At 51.1% G+C, this 19425-nt stretch overlaps 1 protein-coding gene across 1 annotated transcript; it reads left to right on the top strand.

The window, feature by feature from the left end:
* Window positions 1-66: 66 nt before the first annotated feature.
* On the top strand, window positions 67-18021 carry endouc (endonuclease, polyU-specific C). The gene is made up of 7 exons (XM_078417104.1): window positions 67-117; window positions 5858-5957; window positions 7581-7692; window positions 9081-9202; window positions 11335-11444; window positions 13091-13244; window positions 15620-18021. Exons 1-7 carry the CDS (start codon window positions 107-109, stop codon window positions 15881-15883), a joined length of 873 nt encoding a protein of 290 aa, XP_078273230.1. The 5' UTR covers window positions 67-106; the 3' UTR covers window positions 15884-18021.
* Window positions 18022-19425: the final 1404 nt, after the last annotated feature.

Genomic DNA, 19425 nt, shown 5'->3' with positions numbered 1-19425 from the left:
AGCCGCCCGCCGGTCAGCCGCGTGCCGTGGGGAGCGGGCCAATGGGGGGCGGCGGGGGCGGCTGGTCCCGCCCACTGACAGCGATCGCGGTGCAGGCGACGGGAGGATGGCGGCGGGGTGAGTGAGAGGGGGGAGGGAGAGAGGGAGGGAGGGAGGGGGGGAGAGAGGGAGGGAGGGGGGGAGAGAGGGGGGGAGAGGAGAGAGGGAGGGGGAGAGAAAGAAAAAAAAAGGGAGGGGAGGGGGAGTGAATGAGGGAGCGAAGGGGACGGGTGGTGGAGGTTTCTGGGGGGAGGGAGTGACGGGCCGGGAGGGAGTGACGGGCCGGGACGGCGCGCCGTTATCCAGGGTCTGGTTCACAGCCCGTTTGTACCATCACTAGATCGTTTGCACCGTTACCCAGGCTTGAGTTACTGCACCGTTTGCACCATTGTAGACCGTTTGTATCATTATTGCACCGTTGTCCTTGCTTATGGTACTGCACCGTCTGTACCACCACCTTCATTGGATCGTTACTGAATCGCTTGAACCGTTATCACACCGTCTACACTGTTATTGCATCGTTTCCCAAGCTCTGGGTAATTGTACTCCCTGTACCGTTATTGCACCGTCTGTCCCGTTATTGCACCATTTGCAGCGTTATTGCACCGTTCACACCTTTATTGTGTCGTTACTGAATGGTTTGCATCGCCAGTACTCCGTTTGCACCATCACGGCGCAGTTATCCAGGCTAGGGTTACCCCCCACCTTTACTCGGTTGTCATTCCCAAGGACCTGGTGGTCCCCGTCCCAGAGTGAAGGGGGTGGGTTCGGTTCCTGCAGCCTCCGCTGTCATTCAGTGCTGGCTCAGAACCAGACGGATTGCCAGCATCGGGACGGAGAAGGTGGATCAAAAGGGGATACATTACCAGGGGGCGGTGAGATGTATGGGCGGCAGCTGTGGGCACAGGGGAGGAGGATGTTGAGTGTATGACAGAGACTTTTAAAAGTCCTTTAGCCACGGGTGAGATGATGCAGAAGGCATTATAGGATGGTGGCGGTGGATACGCCAGTAATTACAGGTTGGTGAGTAATGTCAGCGGCAGTGAGTTAGTGGAGAGAATCTGAAAGATAGGATTAGAAAAAGTGGAATGATCAGGAGTAACGCATTAAACGTAGATCCTGCCCTCTGGACTGAAGCCCCCTCACAATGCCGGCACGAAGGGTGACTGGCTGCTGATTGAAGACACTGAAACCCAGGGCTTTCACAACACGGAACAAAGGCCATTCGGCCCATCTAGTTTGTGTCAACTCTCCAGGGCAATTCAACATGTCTCAGTCCTGTCCCCCCTGCCCCTTCCCAATCTGCCGCCGAACCGAACACAGTAGTGACCGATACAGTTGTATAAAGGTAAATACTAAGTCATACAGCACGGAAACAGGATCTTCGGCCCAATTTGCCCATGCTGACCAAGATACTCCATCTACGCTAGTCCCACCTGTCCGCTTTTGGCCCATATTCCTCTAAACATTTCTTATCCATGTATCTTTGAAAATGTCTTTCAAATATTATTATTGTACCTGCCTCAACTACCTTCTCTGGCAGCTCTTTACATATACCCCCCACCCTCTGTGTGCAAAAGATACTCCCTCAGGTTCCTATTAAATCTTTCCCCTCTCACCTTAAACCTATGTTCCCTGGTTTTACATTCCCTTGTCCCAGGTAAAAGACTGTACATTCACTCCAGCTATTACCCTCAATTTTATATACCCCGATAAGATCTCCCCTCAACCTCTTGAGCTCCAAGGAATAGAGTCCTAGCCTGCCCAACCTCTCCCTGTAGCTCAGGCCCTCGTGTCCTGGCAACATCCTCGTTATGTATTTATATTGGAGAGCAAATCATCTCTGCTCCCTTTCCAGCTTTTTGGCAACTTTCCTGCAGCTTACATTTATCAATGTAAAACATATTTCCAATGGAAATCCCATGCGTGCAGGGATGCTTGCGTATCCTGTGGATCTGAGCTGTGCAGTTTATTCACCAAACTCTGGTCAGAGGGGAGGGATGTGGCAGAGAGGTGTTTAGTATCAACACTGTGACTGTGTTTAATCCACACTTAATTGGCAAAAGCATTTCATAGTGATTATTTTATCATTATGCTTTTGAACGTGTGGTAGTTTATGTACAAAAGAATTTATGTATTTACATTGGGGAGCTGTAGAAATTACTTATAAAAGCGTAATCTGTCTTGGCTTATCCAAACGAATGCGGTGACACTCCGAGTCTTTGTCCACAATGGTATCTGCACACGGGCAGTGTGTTTACATTCGTGAATGTAGTGCATGATAACTTAACGAGTGTGAAACATGTAATAAACTTTAAATTTTCATTCAACCTATTCCAAACATGAACTCTTGAAATGCCAGCCTTCAACCCAGTGTGGGTGGGCTGTGGGAGGGGCGACTATGAAGGATGGGGGGGTAAGTGATGGGAGGGGGGGTTACCGGGTGGCAGTGAGGGGGAGTGGAGGTTACAGAGGGGGAAGTGCGGGGGGGGGGGTGGAGGTTACAGAGGGAGTGGGGGTTACTGGGGGAGGGGGTAGTTGGTGATCGGGAGAGGGGATAACAGGGGGAGTGGGGGTTAATAATAATAATAAAACATTTATTTTATATAGTGCTTTTCAAGATACTCAAAGACGCTTTACAAAGCAAACAAGACATAAAAACAAACTAACAAATAAAAGATTTGTCCTGGGGGGTTAGTGTGAAGTATGGCTGAGGGGTATTCCCAGAGGGAGGGAGGGCAGTGATCTAACGGCGGTGGTGGCCAGGCTGCTGAGCTGGGATGTGATGCCGTCAGCAGGCACGGACACTAGAGGGAGCTGCCGCCTTGTTCTGTACACAGGGAGAGAGACTGGTGTCTGGTTGAGATGAAGTTTTGTTCAACGTGGAATAATAACATGATACACGTTGCTAATTTAGTCCACAAGGGTGGAGACTGGAGACGGAAACGAGCCAATAACATTCTAACAGTGATCTCTGTAAACTGAACACAATTCTGCACATAAACTGTTCTGGATACTTCAGCAACAGCAGTAGTTTCTACCGAATCAGAAATCACAGAAATACTTTATGCTTTATCTGTACACTGTGGGCAGCTTGACTGTACTTATGTATAGTCTTCCCATTGCATGGATAGCACACGTGACAATAATAAATTCAACTAAACAGTCCTGCTGGTGGAGCCAGACCTTGAGATTCACTGGGTTGGTTCAAGGCCTGACAAACAGCTGCAAGAATAGTTTAGTTTAGAGATACAGCGTGGAAACTGACCCATTGGCCCACCGAGTCCACACCGACCAACTATCACCCCTTACACTAGTTCTCTCCTACAAACTAGGAACAATTTACGGAGGCCCAATTAACCTACAAATCTGCATGTCTTTGGAGTGTGGGGGTAAAGTGGAGCACCCATACAGACATCACCCTTAGTCAGGATCGAACCCGGGTCTCTGGCGCCATGAGGCAACAAATCTACTGCTGCGCCACTGTGCCGCCCCAAAGCAGACACGGTTGAGTGAGATTTGGGGACATGTGGGGAATGTTCCCAGTGGATGCTTTAAGGACACAGAATGTGCGTAGAAACCTGACTTCCCCTTTCGTGGTTTCGTTGTTCCTTATTCTTGTGCCGTTGTGTGAGAGGTTGTTGTTGTGGCAACAGTCAGCCAAGTGTTCTGTCTCGCTCCTGCACGGATGGAGGGATGTGGACAAGTGCAGGCAGACGGTTTAAATTGGCACCATGGCCGGCACAGGTATCATGGGCTGAAGGGCCTGATGCTGTGCTGCACTTCTCCATGTAAAAATAAACTAGAAAGTTGCTTTCATTCAAGGTGGATCTATTGGAAAGTCCCTTCAAAGGCTAGCACAGCACTAGGGGCATGCCTGAAGAAGGGTCTCGACCCGAAACGTCACCCATTCCTTCTCTCTAGAGATGCTGAGTTACTCCAGGTTTTTGTGTCTACGGTTTAAACCAGCATATGCAGTTCGTTTTTACACACAAGGGACAGAATGGTCTCCTTCAGTGGCAGTGTGAACGATTTGTGTGGGGAGGAGGGTGTGGAGCAGAATTGAGGTGGGTGTCAGAGGGACGGGTTGTGGGTGGGACTGCCGTGTGGTCGTGGTTCTTTGGAATGACAACGTTTCAAACTCATTTATTCTCAGCCGTAGGAGTGAAGCAGCAGCGAGCTGTGCACGCTCTGGGTGCCTCCCTGTCCGCTCTTCCCCCATCTCATCTCCTCCACATCACCTCCCTTCCTCTCCTTCCCTCCCCCATCTCACCTCCCCATCCTTCCTCCACTCCCCTGCCCTTTCTCTCCCCTGCCCTCTCCCCTTCCCTCTCCTCTCTCCCCTGCCCTCTCCTCTCTCCCCTGCCCTCTCCCCTTCCCTCTCCTCTCCCCTGCCCTCTCCCCTTCCCTCTCCTCTCTCCCCTGCCCTCTCCTCTCTCCCCTGCCCTCTCCCCTTCCCTCTCCTCTCTCCCCTGCCCTTTCTCTCCCCTGCCCTCTCCCCTTCCCTCTCCTCTCTCCCCTGCCTTCTCTCCCCTGCCCTCTCCCCCCCCCCCCCTCACCTCCCCTATCTGTCTCTTAAACGCCACAATCCTGTCTGCCTCCACCACCACCTCTGACAGTGCATCGCAGGCACACACCACCCTCTGTGTGTAAAACCAAAACTTGCCCCACACATCTCCTATCACTTTCCCCACTCAGTTTAAAGCTGTGCCCTCTTGTGTTGGCCATTTCCACCCGAGGAAAAAGGTGCTGACTGTCTACCCTATCTATGCCACATAGATAGTAATGTGGAGTACACAGTGTCCACTGTATACACAGCAAGTCCCTACCAGCAGCTAATGACCAGATAATGTGTAAGTATTGGCCCTCCTGTGCTTTTCCAACGATGCCGGGTGGGGGGTGTTGTGTATCCCCACCCAGGAGAGCAGATGAGACCGTGGCTTATCTCATCCAAGGATAGCTCTGGAGGAGCTGTAACAGGCCCTTCGGCCCACAATATCTGACGGCCATGATGCAGTTTTTAAATTGCTCGTTTGCCAGATCTCGATTCTGCTCCACACCGGTCTTCCGAAGCAAGTCCTCCACTCTGTCAGCCAAGGGGCCATCACTGAAGGAGGCCACTCTGCCCCTTATGCTGTGCTGGCCTTTGAAGGGACTTTCCAATCAGACCCACCATCCATACATCTCTGTCTGGAGCTTTGAAGCAACTAGGGCTGAGAGGAGAGATTGTGGGGAGAGATCACGAGGAGAGAGATGTGATGGGCTGAATGTGCTTGCTGTGTGCTGATCCCCATCTTTGATCTTGAGACAGTAAGAGATTGTGTAGGAAGGAACTGCAGATGCTGGTTTACAGCTAAGATAGACACAAAATGCTGGAGTAACTTAGTGGGACACAGGCAGCATCTCTGGAGAGGGAGAATGGGTGACACTTCAGGTCGAGATTCTTCTTCAGTCCTCGACTGAAATGTTACCCATTCCTTCTCCCCAGAGATATTGCCTGTCCCGCTAAGTTACTCCAGCATTTTGTGTCTATCTGACAGTGAGGGGTTGTACTGCTGACTGTTTACCGAGATATAATTAGGATCAGGCCATAAGGTTGTGGGCAGGAAGTGAGTGCAGTACCCAGATGTTCTGACTGGCTAATATTTAAACTTTTCTACGCTGGTTATTTCCTTTTGAAACTAGGTCATTACCCATAACCCCAGCTCTGTCAAGCAGCCCTGACTTCAGAGTGAAACCTCGCTGCCTGCCGTGCACCGCGCTCTAACGGCTGGGACCCCACTGACTTCACCGTCTCTGCTTCCTCCCCCCCCCCCAGACTCGAGATGAACCAGGATCTCTCCAAGATCCTCAATGAGCTGTGGAAAGCAGACGAGCACCGGCTGCTGCCTGGGGTGGACTACCAGATCTCCGTGCAGGTTGGTGCCATTTGCAAAGCAGCAACGGCTAAAGGAGAAGCTGGTGCTGCAAGTGGGGGCCATAAATGGGGTGTGTTCCTCGGGCAGGGCGGGTGGAGTAGGTGGGGCGGGGAGGGCAGGGCAGACGGGGTGGGGGAAGGCAGGGCAGAGGAGTGTGAAGCTGGGGAGACGGGGCAGGGGAAATGGAGCAGAGGAGGGGATGGCAGGGCAAAGGAGGGCAGAGCAGGGGAGATGTGATGGAGCAGGGCAAGGATGACGGGGCAGGGTATGGCAGGGCGAATGAGGGTAGGGTAGGGGGGAACGGAGTGAGGTGGGGGAGACAGGTTGAAAAGATTGCCTAGCTCATGCGTGTGTGGAGCTGCTGAGTCAAGTAGGGTTAAGACCCGGAACGTTATATGGAGATGGGGAGAGACTGGGGTGGGGTTGGGATGGGGGATTGTGTACGGAGATGGGGTGGAAACTGGGGTGGGGTTGGGACTGGGGAGTGTGTATGGAGGGGGTGGGTCTGGGATGGAGTTGAGACAGGACTTTATATGGAGATGGGGGGAGACTGGGGTGGGGTTGGGACTGGGGAGTGTGTATGGAGGTGGGGTTGGGACTGGGGAGTGTGTATGGAGAGGGTGGGTCTGGGATGGAGTTGAGACAGGACCATATATGGAGATGGGGACAGACTGGGGTGGGGTATGGAGGTGTCACCCACGGCCTCCGACACTCCCGGAACAGAGGTCCCAGCCCACCCAGCCACTCCCGTCCTGTGCTGCTGTAAACGTTTCCATCACCAGTTCATCGTCAGAAGTAGCTCCTGACCTGCTGCTGTGTCGCTACAGACGGTAGGTTCTAAACTTCCTTGTGACAACGCAGGAGACTATTGGGCCCATCAAGTCTGGAATGGTTTTCAGAACAATCCCATTCTCCATTCATTTCCCTGCGCACAAGTAATGTAAAAGTAAAACACCCAGGGATGGCTGCACAGTGCTTGTATAGAGCTGTGCTAGTTCACTGGTCACTTTGAAACACTATGCTCCTTGCACAGTGTGTGGGGATGCTACAGGGCTGTGTTGATGAGGACGTCTTTGTGTGAAACGCCGGATTGTGTAGTGTTTGAACATTGTGTGTGGTGAAGTGTCAGACTATGGCTGTACGTGGTATGTGTGTTTGTGTGTGTCGGTTGTAGAGGTGTGCGTGTGTGAGAAGTGTTGCACCATGTTGGGCTTCTCCGGCCTGTGTTAGTGTGTGGTGCAATGTGCCCTGTGGGTGTGTGGTGCAGTGTGGGTGTGTGGTGCAGTGTGCCATGTAGGTGTGTAAGTGCTTGGTGGTGTGCCCTGTGGGTGTGTGGTACAGTGTGGGTGTAGTGTGCCATGTAGGTGTGTACGTGCGTGGTGGTATGCCCTGTGGGTGTGTAGGTGCGTGGTGGTGTGCCGTGTATGGTGCAGTGTGCCGCGTGGGTATGTAGGTGCGTGGTGGTGTGCCGTGTGGGTGTGTCGGTGCATGCTGGTGTGTGGTGCAGTGTGCCGTGTGTAGGTGTGTGGTGCAGTGTGCCCAGTGCCAGGTTTGTGCAGGGTGTACTGGAGGATCTGCTTCACGTTGTATTGCTCGGGCAGTGAACACGGCTTCTGTGCGCAGGGCAAGGCGGGGTACGTGGTCGCTGGCAGCAACAATGCGAGGGACTGCGCCCGTCGACCACTCTTCTCCTACGTAAACGAGGACCGTTTGCGGTCTATTAAATCGTTTGCAGGTAGGTTCCTATTGATTTCACCTGTAGCCTTGGGGACCTGAGACCTTTGGACTTTAGCCTTGTATTTTACACTTTAGAGATACAGCATAGAAACAGGCCTTTCGACCCACCGAGTCCAAGCCAACCACTTTGGAATGTGGGAGGAAACCGGAGCACCCACGCTATCATGGGGAGAACATACAAACTCCGTACAGGCAGCACCCGTAGTCAGGGTCGAACCCGGGTCTCTGGCGCTGTGTGGCAGTAACTCTACCGTTGCACCACCGTGTGGCCCAAAAAAGAAAGCAGGAAGACCCCTCCTGTCCTGCTTGCTCCTCCCCCACCACACTCCATCTGAAGAAGGGTCTTGATCCGAAACATTGCCTAATTATGTTATCCAGGGATTCTGTCTGACTTGCTGAGTTACTCCAGGACATTGTGCCTTTTTTTTTGTAAACTAGCATCAGCAGTTCCTTGTTTGTACATACTGGAAGGAGGTTCGAACACCTGACATGATCTGCTGTGAAGGCCAATTGGAAAGACAACCACCTGTGTTTGTTTGGTGGTCGGACCTTGGCTAAACAAATGCTTTGCTACTTTGCTCTAGGTTTACGCCTCCTTACATCTTAAAAATGCAGGGAACATTTGTCACATCAAGTCTATGCCAGCACAATCCCTCTTTCCTCATTTTCCTGCACCTTATTATCCTTCGCATGCCCCTGTAACTCTTTCATTTTGCCACTTACCTATTTGTAAGGTACAGGAGCCAACTAATGACCCTAACATCTGGGATGTTGGGGGATATGCCCTTCCCACAGTGAAACCTCAGTAATGGTTCCACTGGGCCTTCCCTTTAATTATTAATCCAGAGATGCTGCCTGAGCTGCTGTGTTACTCCAGCATTTTGCATCTATCTTCGGTGTAAACCAGCATCTGCAGTTCCTTCCATATATTTAACCCTCTCAGTTTAAACAGAGAATGTGTGTACAAAGTGCGTACAATTCCGAAGATAGACACAAAATGCTGTAGTAACTCAGTGGGACGGGCAGCATCTCTGAAGAAAAGGAATGGGTGACATTTCGGGTCAAGACCCTTCTTCACCTGTTCTTTTTCATCAGAGATGCTGCCTGTCTCGTTGAATTACTCCAACATTTTGTGTCCATCTTCAGTGTAAACAAGCATCTGCAGTTCCTTACATTAAGCCCTCTCAGTTTGCTGAGAGAATGTGTGTACAACATGCGTACAGTGGCCCCTCTGTGAGTCAGAGCATCACTTGACTAGTCACAGAGATACAAGGACGTGCTTTTATTAGAATATCCACATTGAACAGCTCGAAGTGCTTTTATAGTTTGTTTGGGGGTGAATTATTCTGCACAGTTTGTTAGTGTAACGTGCACTGTGTGATGCAGCCTTCACCGCCCTCCTGGATAACTACGAGATGTCGACGGGAATCGCAGAGGTGGTGACTCCCGAGGAAATGGACGAAAACTTTCACTTCCTCGACGTGATTCTGGAAACTAAAGTCATGCAGGTGGGTGAGGGACCCTGGGGCAGCCCCGGGGGCCAGTATGCTGTGGGTGATCTCCTTCAATCTACACACCTATACTCAAACGTTTGTGTTTAGTTCAGAGATGCAGCATGCAAACAGGTTGAACTTTTTTTTTAAAGAATTTTTTTTTTTAATTAATTTTTTAAAGCATATGTACAAATAATAATAAACGACAAACTGGTTATAGAATTCTTACATAGCTTCAATTTTTAAATTTTTAAAGAAAAAATAAAGATGAAAAGAGACTGAAAAAAAAGACTAGAAACTAATAGAGAGAAAGCAAAGAAAAAAGAGAATTACAAATATAAAGATTATAGGGATAGATCCGGGAGTTAATGAGTATAGTTGTACATCCAACCCTAAACTCAAGTTTTAACTTTAGTTTTAAATTTTAGTTTTGTGACAAACCCATTTACTTTTTTTAAAATTCAATAAATGGAGACCATATTTAAAAAAAATAGATCTGGTTTGTCAATTAAGGCAAACCTTATTTTTTCCAAATCCAAGGTCTCGGTCATTTCCGTAATCCACATTTTAATTGTGGGGGTTCAAACAGGTTGAACTTTAACCAGGAAAGGAAAGATGCGTTTCTACGATGACCCCCCCCCCCCCCCCCCCCCCGACTTCTGGCCATGGCAGAGGGATTGCATCGCCCCCTTGTGTTCACAACAGGGTTTGACGACAGTAACGTGACGATTACAAGATGATTTTTTCTCCGCTATCGACCTGTTCACCAGGGCGTCTACCTCAGAACCAGCCCAAGAGATGTCACTGAGACCCAGCCAATAGATCTCCACTTTGATCAGTCTGAAGAAGGGTCACGATCCAAAACGCCATCTATCCATGTTCTCCAGAAATGTTGCCTGACCCACTGAGTTACTCCAGCACTTTGTGGCTATCTACTGTTCCTACTTTCTCCCTTTTGATGGTTCGTCAGGGAGACCTCCATCAGTGCCGTGCTCCCTGAGCCAGCCTCAATTCTCAGATCAAAGCAGAGCCAAGCACACGCCCTGTCCATTCACAGGTGACCCCCCCCCCCCCCCCCCCCCACCCCAACCTGATCCTGGTGCAGGTGATCTACTGACCCAGTCCTGACAGAGGTGACCCCCGTCCTGGACAGAGGCGACTCCTGGCCTGTTCGCCAATGGAGATGACCCCTGACCCAGTCCTTGGTGGAAATAACCCCCGACCCGATCCTCAGCCGTTAATCCGCTCAATGGCGTCACGTCTGCATTACCCAACGACTCCGTGATGCTTGTTCCACCACCAGCCAGGGTTCTGCACGTTTATGTGATGAATTAGTTTAGGAATTCACGGTCTGCGTGCAGTTTGTTCCAAAGTGCCTTGTTCGGTAAAACCTATCGCCACTCTCAAAGCTGGTAGCTGCCGTAAGGTCACACCTGTTTAGAAGTTGAACGCAGTGGTGCTGTACTTTAAACCAAGGTGGCGTCACGGGGTACGAGGGGTGAATTTTGCCCCCACTCACACGGTGAGCTAACTACTCACATGTATAACATGGCAGTGGAGAATATCGTCAGGCCAGGTATGAGACAGGCGTGACACTTGCCTGTGTGGTGGGCTGGTTGCACCCTGGTGTTTGAGACACAGGGAGAGAAGGATGAGTTACATCTCAACGGGCAAAAACGCCCCGACTAGTACAGTGACCCAATAATGAGCGTTTGATGGCACTGGGCCTGTACTCGCTGCAGTTTAGAAGGATGAAGTGGGACCTCATTGAAACTTACCGAATAGTGAAAGGCCTGGATAGAGTGGATGTGAAGAGGATGTTTTCACTAGTGGGTCTAGGACCAGAAGGCACAGCCTCAGAATAAAAGGACGATGAGGAGGAATTTCTTTAGTCAGAGGGTGGTGAATCTGTGGAATTCATTGCCACAGAAGGCTATGGAGGCCAAGTCAATGGATATTTTTAAGGCAGAGATTGACAGATTCCTGATTAGTAAGGGCGTCAAAGGTTATGGGGAGAAGGCAGGAGAATGGGGATGAGAGGGAAAGATAGACCAGCCATGATTGAATAGTGGAGCAGACTTGATGGGCCGAATGGGCTAATTCTGCTGCTATGCCTAAAGAACCCTGACCTGCTCCTGTCCTTCCAGCTTGCTCACCAGTTCTTGGTCAGCAGAAATCTAACATCGGCCAGTGCACGAGGGTTCCGGCAGCATCTGTATGACATCTGGTTCCAGCTGTACTCCAGAGGAGGCCGGGGGTAAGTTCCATGCAACATCTGTACAACAGCTGGTTGTCCAATGAGGTAGATGGTAGATCAGGGCTACACTCTAGCTGGTGAAAGGACGCTTCAGTTGCCTGATAACAGCTGGGAAGAAACTGTCCCTGAACCTGGAGGTGTGTGTTTTCAAACTTCTGTACCTCTTGCCTGATGGTAGAATGGAGACTCGGGAGTGACTAGGATGAGACTGGTCCTTGATTATGCTGGTGGCCTTGCGTGGCAGCGTGGTGTAGATTGAGCCAATGGAAGGGAGGTTGGTGTGCGTGATGGTCTGGGCTACGTCCACCTTCCATCTGCCATGTTCCCGCCCATTCACCCAGCTTGTCCTACTCTTGAAACCCCTTTACCCCCTCCTCCCCAGCGCAATCCCCCTGGTTTAGTATCACCACCTCCCCTGGAAAACAACTCCTGGTCCATCGAGCCAAATGTTGATCTAGCTTGTGAGTGGCTGTGTGGCCAAGCACAATGCTGTGGAAACCCACCACTCACTGGCTGGCAATCTGACACGGGTCCATTTATTCCCATTCTTCGCCTTCTGCCCAATAACCAATTGAGAATCCATGTGCATAGTTTAGCCACAGCTCTGTACTCTAACCTGGTCAATCAGCCTGCTGTGGGGGAACGTCCAAAGCCATCAGAACATCCAATTACACCTCTGGTTTCCCTTATCTACCCTGTTGGTCATATCCTCCAACTCCAGCAGATGAGTCAAATATGACTTTCCGTTCATATATTTATGTTAATTCTTTCAAACCGTTAGTCATAGTCATACAATGTGGAACCAGGCCAATCGGTCCATCTTGCCCACGTGACCAACATGCCTCATTTACACTAGTCCCATCTGCCTGCATTTGGCCCATGTCCCTCTAAACCTAACCTATCCATGTACCTGTCTAAATGTTTCTTAATCATTGCGTTAGTACCTGCCTCAATTACTTCCTCCAGCAACTCGTTCCATACACCCACCACCCTTTGTGTAAAAAACGACCTTCAGGGTCTTATTAAATATTTACCCCCTCACCTTAAACCTTAAACCTATGTCCTCTAGTTCTCAATTCCCCTACTCTGGGCAAAATCTGTGCATTTATCCAATCTATTCCTCATGATTCTGTACACCTCTTTAAGATCACCACTTATTCTGTTACTACATCTTTCATTATAATCCACAGTTCTTCTGCCACCACTGTTGGCTAACGTCTGAAGCTCCCTGCTTCCGCTCTCCCTCTTTTCCTCAGTAGTGAGATCATATTTGCTCCCCTTGAATCTACAGGAATAATTCCAGAATTTAGAGAATGATGACTAGTGCATTCATGGAGCCGTACAGCACAGAAATAGGCCATTCGGCCCAACTCCTCCATGCTGACTGTTGCCATGTGAGCTAGTCCCATTTGACTGCATTAGGTCCATATTCCTTTAAACCTCTCCTGTCCATTTACCTGTCCAATTGTCCTTTATACCATTGCAATTGTACCCACCTCAACTGCTTTCTTTGGCAGCTAATTCCACATTGACTCCGCCCTCCGACAACTTCACTACCATACTCTACCACCAAGCCAGTTCTGAATCCTGTCGTTGGAGGAAACTTCTTGTACATTGTTTAATCTTCCACTGCTTGCATCCTCTAGGAGAGACTCCTCAGGATTTGAGCATGTCTTTGTGGGAGAGACCAAACGAGGGAAGGAGATCATGGGTCTCCACAACTGGGTCCAGTTCTACCTCCAGGAGAAGCACAACCACATTGATTACAAAGGATTTGTGGCGAGAAGAGACAAGAACAAGGTTTGCACCTGGTTGGTTTATGGGGCGTTTACCGATGGGATGAAGCCATTCACCACAACAATGATATTGTAGTTGATCCCTGACTCATCTTCTGAGTTCCAACTATCCCCTGTGTCCCTTCATGCATTGGTTCATTGACGTCCATCTGTCTCAGATTGAGGTTACCAGTTGAGTCAATGTTAGTTATAATTATGGAAACGAATTTGAGACGTTTCCCAGCTTCAGGATGTAGAGATTTTTCCAAACCTCAGCCCCAGCTCAGAACAACCAGCAGAAATATTTCCTCCATCTCTTTCTATGCCCCACCACACTTCCCAGAGCTAGGGAAAAATCATGGATGAAGAGGTCCAGGCAGAAACCGGATCTTCTGGTCCAAGCAGGAAAGGACTTTACAGTCCCTCTCCCTCACACTGGCTCGGAATCCCCTGCAGAGCCAGTCCCTGAATCCCCCCCATCTGAACGGAATGAACTCACCAAATCTGAGTCAAATAGCGTGGAAACAGGTCCTTCAGCCCAACTTGCTCATGCCGACCAAGATGCTCCATTGACCACTAGTTCCACCTGCCCGCATTTAGCCCAGATCCCTCTGAACCTTTCCTATCCATATATTACAATGTCTTTTAATCATTGTTTTTGTACCTGCCTCCACTACCTCATCTGGCAGCTTGTTCCATATAGCCACCACCCTCTGTGTGAAAAGGTTGCCCTATGTCCTCTAGTACTTGATTCCTCTACCCCGAGTAAAATACTCTGTGCATTCATCCTATCTATTCCCCTGGTGATGTTGTACACCTCTCTTAGATCACCCCTCAGCCTCCTACGCTTTAAATAATAAAGTCCTATTCTGCCCAACCCTATAACTCAGGCCCACAATGTATGTAAGTGGGTGGTTGCTGGTAGGCATGAACTTGCGGGCTGAAGGGCCTGTTTTTCTTCAGGACATTCATAAGGAACCCCACCGTGTGTGGGGTGCTTTGGGCTGACCTAAGGCAACGACAGGCGCTACTGGAACGCAGCTTTTGTTTTCACTGTCCTTGTATCCAAAGTTAACCCTGACCAGGACCCGGTTCACACCTTGATCACTGAAATCCTGTACATGGACAGGAAAGGTTCAGGGGGATATGGGCCAAACACAGGTAAATAGGAGCAGCTTACATGAGGCATGTGTTGAGTCTGAAGAAGAGCCCTGACCCGAAACATCAGTTATCCATATTCACCAAAGATGCTGCCTGACCCGCTGTTACTCCAGCAATTTGTGTCCTTTTAGATTGGGCATCTGGGTCAGCATGGTGGAGTTGGGCCCAGGGCCTGTTTCTGTGCCGTTTGCCTCTGTGACTGTAGGGAGCAGTGGGTGGAGTGGGGTTTTGGCCAGGTGGGTGGGTTATTTCCTGTTTGGGGGTGGTTGAGCGTTGTGGGGAGGGTGGGCTGGTGTGAGTGTGGGGAGGGTGGGCTGGTGTGAGCGTGGGCTGGTGTGAGCGTGGGCCGGTGTGAGTGTGGGCTGGTGTGAGTGTGGGCTGGTGTGAGTGGGCTGGTGTAAGTGTGGGGAGCATGGGCTGGTGTGAGTGTGGTGAGCATGTGCTGGTGTGAGTGTGGGCTGGTGTGAGTGGGCTCGTGCGAGTGTGGTGAGCGTGGGCTGGTGTGAGTGGGGAGGGTGGGCTGGTGTGAGCGTGGGCTGGTGTGAGCGTGGGCCGGTGTGAGTGTGGGCTGGTGTGAGTGGGCTGGTGTGAGTGTGGTGAGTGTGGGCTGGTGTGAGCGTGGGCTGGTGTGAGTGTGGGCTGGTGTGAGTGGGTAGGGTGGGCTGGTGAGTGGGCTGGTGTGAGTGGGCTGGTGTGAGTGTGGGCTGGTGAGCGTGGGTCTGGTGTGAGGGTGGGCTGGTGAGTGTGGGCTGGTGTGAGTGGGTAGGGTGGGCTGGTGAGTGGTGAGTGTGGGCTGGTGTGAGTGGGCTGGTGTGAGCATGGGCTGGTGTGAGCGTGGGCTGGTGAGTGGTGAGCGTGGGCTGGTGTGAGTGGAGAGGGTGGGCTGGTGTGCACATGTGGGGAGGGTGGGCTGATGTGAGTGTGGGCTGGTGTGAGTGTGGGGTGGTGTGAGTGGGGAGGGTGAATGGTGAGCGTGGGCTGGTGAGTGTGGGCTGGTGTGAGTGGGGAGGGTGGGGTGGTGAGTGTGGGCTGGTGTGAGTGGGCTGGTGTGAGTGGGGAGGGTGGGCTGGTGAATGGTGAGCGTGGGCTGGTGTGAGTGTGGGGAGGCGGCTGTGTCGGGGAGGGTTGGTGAGCACGTGGGGGGGGGGGGATTGGTCTGTGCATTGGAGAGGGGGGGGGGGGTCGTGTTTGTGGCAGGGAGGGGTGCAGCTGAGGACTGATGATGTGGTGGTATTGCAGCCCGATGAGGATGACCACGTGCTGACCCTACAGTTCAGCTGGAAGGAGATGGTGAAGCCAGTGGGCAGCTCCTTCATCGGGGTCAGCCCAGAGTTTGAGTTTGCCCTCTACACCATCTGCTTCCTGCTGTCGTCGTCCAAGGTGTCGCGGGACCTGGTGATGGTGGACGAGTTCCACCTGCAGATCGTGGTTTACCGGCACGGCAAGTACATCGGCTCGTCCTACCCTGTGCTCCTGAGCAACAACAACACGCCACTGGACTGAGGCCGGGCCGCCGCACTGCTCCTGCCCTATCTCCCGCCGCTCGCTGCCGATCCGTCCAGGGAGTCCGTGTACCGACGCCAGCTATCACCCCCGCCTGTACTAGACTCCTGCACATCTGCCGTGGTGCCTCGCTGGGAAACCCCACTAAGATCCCCCCGCCCCATCGTACACTCTCCCCTCCGCACCAGTCCACTGCAAAATCCAAAGCAACGTGTTTCTGTGTAAAACACAATTGCAGCAAGCTTTGGATTTGGAATCAATTTTTTAAAATTTAGTTCAATGGAACCCATCTCCAAAACCTGGACCAAGAAAACGTCATGATTAGAGTCATAGGGCTGCACTTAAACAGCCCCTTGCTTTGTCCCATCTTGTCCATGCCAACCATTGGCATACTGGGCTGGGCCCATTTGCCTGCGTTTGATCCATATCCCTTTAGTTTAGTTTAGAAACACAACCAAGGAACAGGCCCATCGGCCCACCGAGTGCACGCAGACCTAGTTGGCTTCCTGGGAAAGACCCATTTGCCTGCATTTGGCCCATATCCTTCTCAACACTTCCAATCCATATATCTGTCCAAATATCTTTTGAAAGTCACAATTGTATCCACTTCTACAGATTCCTTTGACAACTCATTTCCAGATACGAACTGCCCTCTGAGTAAAAAAAGTTGCCCCTGAGGTCCCTCTTAAATCTCTCCCCTCTCACCTTAAGCCTCTAGTTTTAGAATTCTCTAAATGGGTGAAAAGACTGTGAGTATTCACTTTATCCATGTCCCTCATGATCCTGTACACCTCAATAAGTTCACCCCTCAACCTCCTACGCACCAAAGAAATGTCCCAGTCTATCCAACCTATCCCTTTCTCTTAAAATATCATTACAACCAAATTTTCTTCCAAATTAAACGATTATTTGGAGTTAAACAGAAGCAATGCAGGAAGGATGGAAACAGCTTCACCGTCACCTTGAACCTCTGCCATCTGCAACCCACCAGTGTCCGCAAGCCCGAACTTACAGATATCCGTCTCTGTGCCTCTGGGGCAGTTACTGCAGCACATTCATGGATGTCCCACCACCACACCTGTGGGGAAACTATCCCTTCTGAAGGCATCAGCAGAGAAAGTTCTTGTTTTAAGTGATTTAAGTTCATGTTTGTATTGCAGCTTCAAGTAATGTGGCAGGCTATTCAAAAAAAGTTATAATGGAAACATATATATATTTGTTACCAGCTTGTTCCTTTATCTGCCTCCATAGGATTCAGCGCTTTAGGTTTAATGCTGCCATGCGTCATTGTGTCAATGCTTGATTCAATGAAGCTATTTGTATTCAGCCTTTCAACTGTTAATTTTAAAAACGGCACAATTTTTGACATTTCACTTTGATCTTTAAAAATAATGGTTTATATGCTCCAGTCCGCTGATCGTCAACCCTGCTTGTCCTTTTCTCAGGAACAAACCCATGGGGACAGGAATTGCTGCCCCGTGCACTAAAGTCAGTCATCCATCCAGTAAAATGAATAAATCTGTGAGATCTTCCTATTGAAGCAATCTCGCAAAAGATTCATCACAGCTGAGTTTTTCTTACTCCTCTCACTTTAGTCAAGTCAAAGGTGCAGCCATAGGCACTGGCAGAGATCCCAGCTACGTCTTTCTTTTTGTTGGCTGTGTACTTTGTTCCAAGTGTACCCTGGCACCACTCCACAACTCTTTCTACATCTGCAGTTTCTTGTCTCATCAACACCATTAACGATGTTTGGAGAGGCCACAAACATCTGTCATTCTTTTACTTCCCTTTTTAGAAAAGAGACTAACTCCATCAAACATAGCAAATTTTTCCCAAAACTGATGGAATCCCATTTACCCCGATCGAACTGGCACTTCTGATGTATAATCCAGCCCGCACTCTACACAGACCCGGGTACTGACAGCCGGCTGGAGTGGAGCACTGACTGAATCTCGTTATATTACTGGTAAATGGTACAAGTTCTGATTGTGAGACAATGCTGGACTCAGTCACATGGCTTTCATTGTGCAGATTGACAATTGTTGAATACTATTTTATTTTTGGCAACAGTTCGCTTTGTGCAATACATGTACTATTTTTTTTATAATCAAAAGCTTTTAATAAATCTAAGAATGAAATTTGAGTGTTGTCTACAGTTTTTGACCTGGCGATCATTCTGGGATTATTGGGCAGCGTTGACTCCTACAAGAGACTCCACATGGGTCCTGAGGCAGAGCCTGTGAGCCACAGGGCGAGGTCCACACACAGTAATGCCGGCGGACCACACACAAGCTGGTAAACAGATGTGAGCCGATGGAAGAGGTCACCAGGAGATGGAGACTTTTCCCACCTGCCACCATTAGAGTCATTGAGCTGCACAGTGCCCTTCAGCTCCTGTCCGTGCTGGGCTCGTCCCGTTTGGCCCATACTCCCTCTAAATGCTATTGATACATTTCCATCCAGGTTCAGGACCAGTTGAACAGATGCACCACAAAACTTGCCCACTCCATCAGCGTTCCTCCAGCAGTACTGGGTGACTAAACAGCCACAGTAATGGCTCAATACCCCCCCACAGTGCAGCGCTCCCTCAGTACCCGCCCCTCCCATAGTGCGGCGCTCCCTCAGTACCGCCCCTCCCATAGTGCGGCGCTCCCTCAGTACCGCCCCTCCCACAGTGCAGCGCTCCCTCAGTACCGCCCCTCCCACAGTGCGGCGCTCCCTCAGTACCGCCCCTCCCACAGTGCGGCGCTCCCTCAGTACTGCCCCTCCCACAGTGCAGCGCTCCCTCAGTACCGCCCCTCCCACAGTGCGGCGCTCCCTCAGTACCACCCCTCCCACAGTGCGGCGCTCCCTCAGTACCGCCCCTCCCACAGTGCAGCGCTCCCTCAGTACCGCCCCTCCCACAGTGCAGCGCTCCCTCAGTACCGCCCCTCCCACAGTGCGGCGCTCCCTCAGTACCGCCCCTCCCACAGTGCAGCGCTCCCTCAGTACCGCCCCTCCCACAGTGCGGCGCTCCCTCAGTACCGCCCCTCCCACAGTGCGGCGCTCCCTCAGTACCGACAGGACGGGGAAATATGATCCCATGAAAAATAAAAAGTAGGAATTGAGGAGACAGAACAGGTCGCAGCTCATCCCAAACTCCACCCCCCCCCCCCCCCCCCCCCCGACTCCAGCTCTCCTCCTCCCAACCCTAACCTCACACCCTTTCCAGCCCTTGCCCTTCCTCCCTCCCCCACATCACCCCCTCCAACCTCCCACATCACCCCCTCCCCCACATCACCCCCTCCAACCTCCCACATAACCCCCTCCCCCACATCACTCCCTCCCCCACATCACCCCCCCCCACATCACCCCCTCCCACATAACCCCCTCCCCCACATCACCCCCTCCCACATCACCCCCTCCCCCACATCCCCCCCTCCCACATCACCCTCTCCCTCCCACCCCCCATCCTCGCCCCCTTCACACCGCCTCTCCCCCTCATCTCCTCTCTCCCCCTTCCTACCGCCACTCTCCTCATACTCAACCCTCATCCTCCACTC

The sequence above is a fragment of the Rhinoraja longicauda genome, chromosome 20 (genome assembly GCF_053455715.1).
Source record: "Rhinoraja longicauda isolate Sanriku21f chromosome 20, sRhiLon1.1, whole genome shotgun sequence".
Classification (NCBI taxonomy): Eukaryota; Metazoa; Chordata; class Chondrichthyes; order Rajiformes; family Arhynchobatidae; genus Rhinoraja; species Rhinoraja longicauda.
Note: the sequence above shows the minus strand (reverse complement) of the source record. Positions and strands in the feature narration are given on the sequence as shown.

Bases quoted from the DNA above. Each gene is read 5' to 3' on its own strand.
- endouc (XM_078417104.1), top strand. The intron at 7,693-9,080 runs GTAGGTTCCTAT...TGTGTGATGCAG, and splicing joins GTCTATTAAATCGTTTGCAG to CCTTCACCGCCCTCCTGGAT. The intron at 13,245-15,619 runs GTTTGCACCTGG...GTGGTATTGCAG, and splicing joins CGAGAAGAGACAAGAACAAG to CCCGATGAGGATGACCACGT.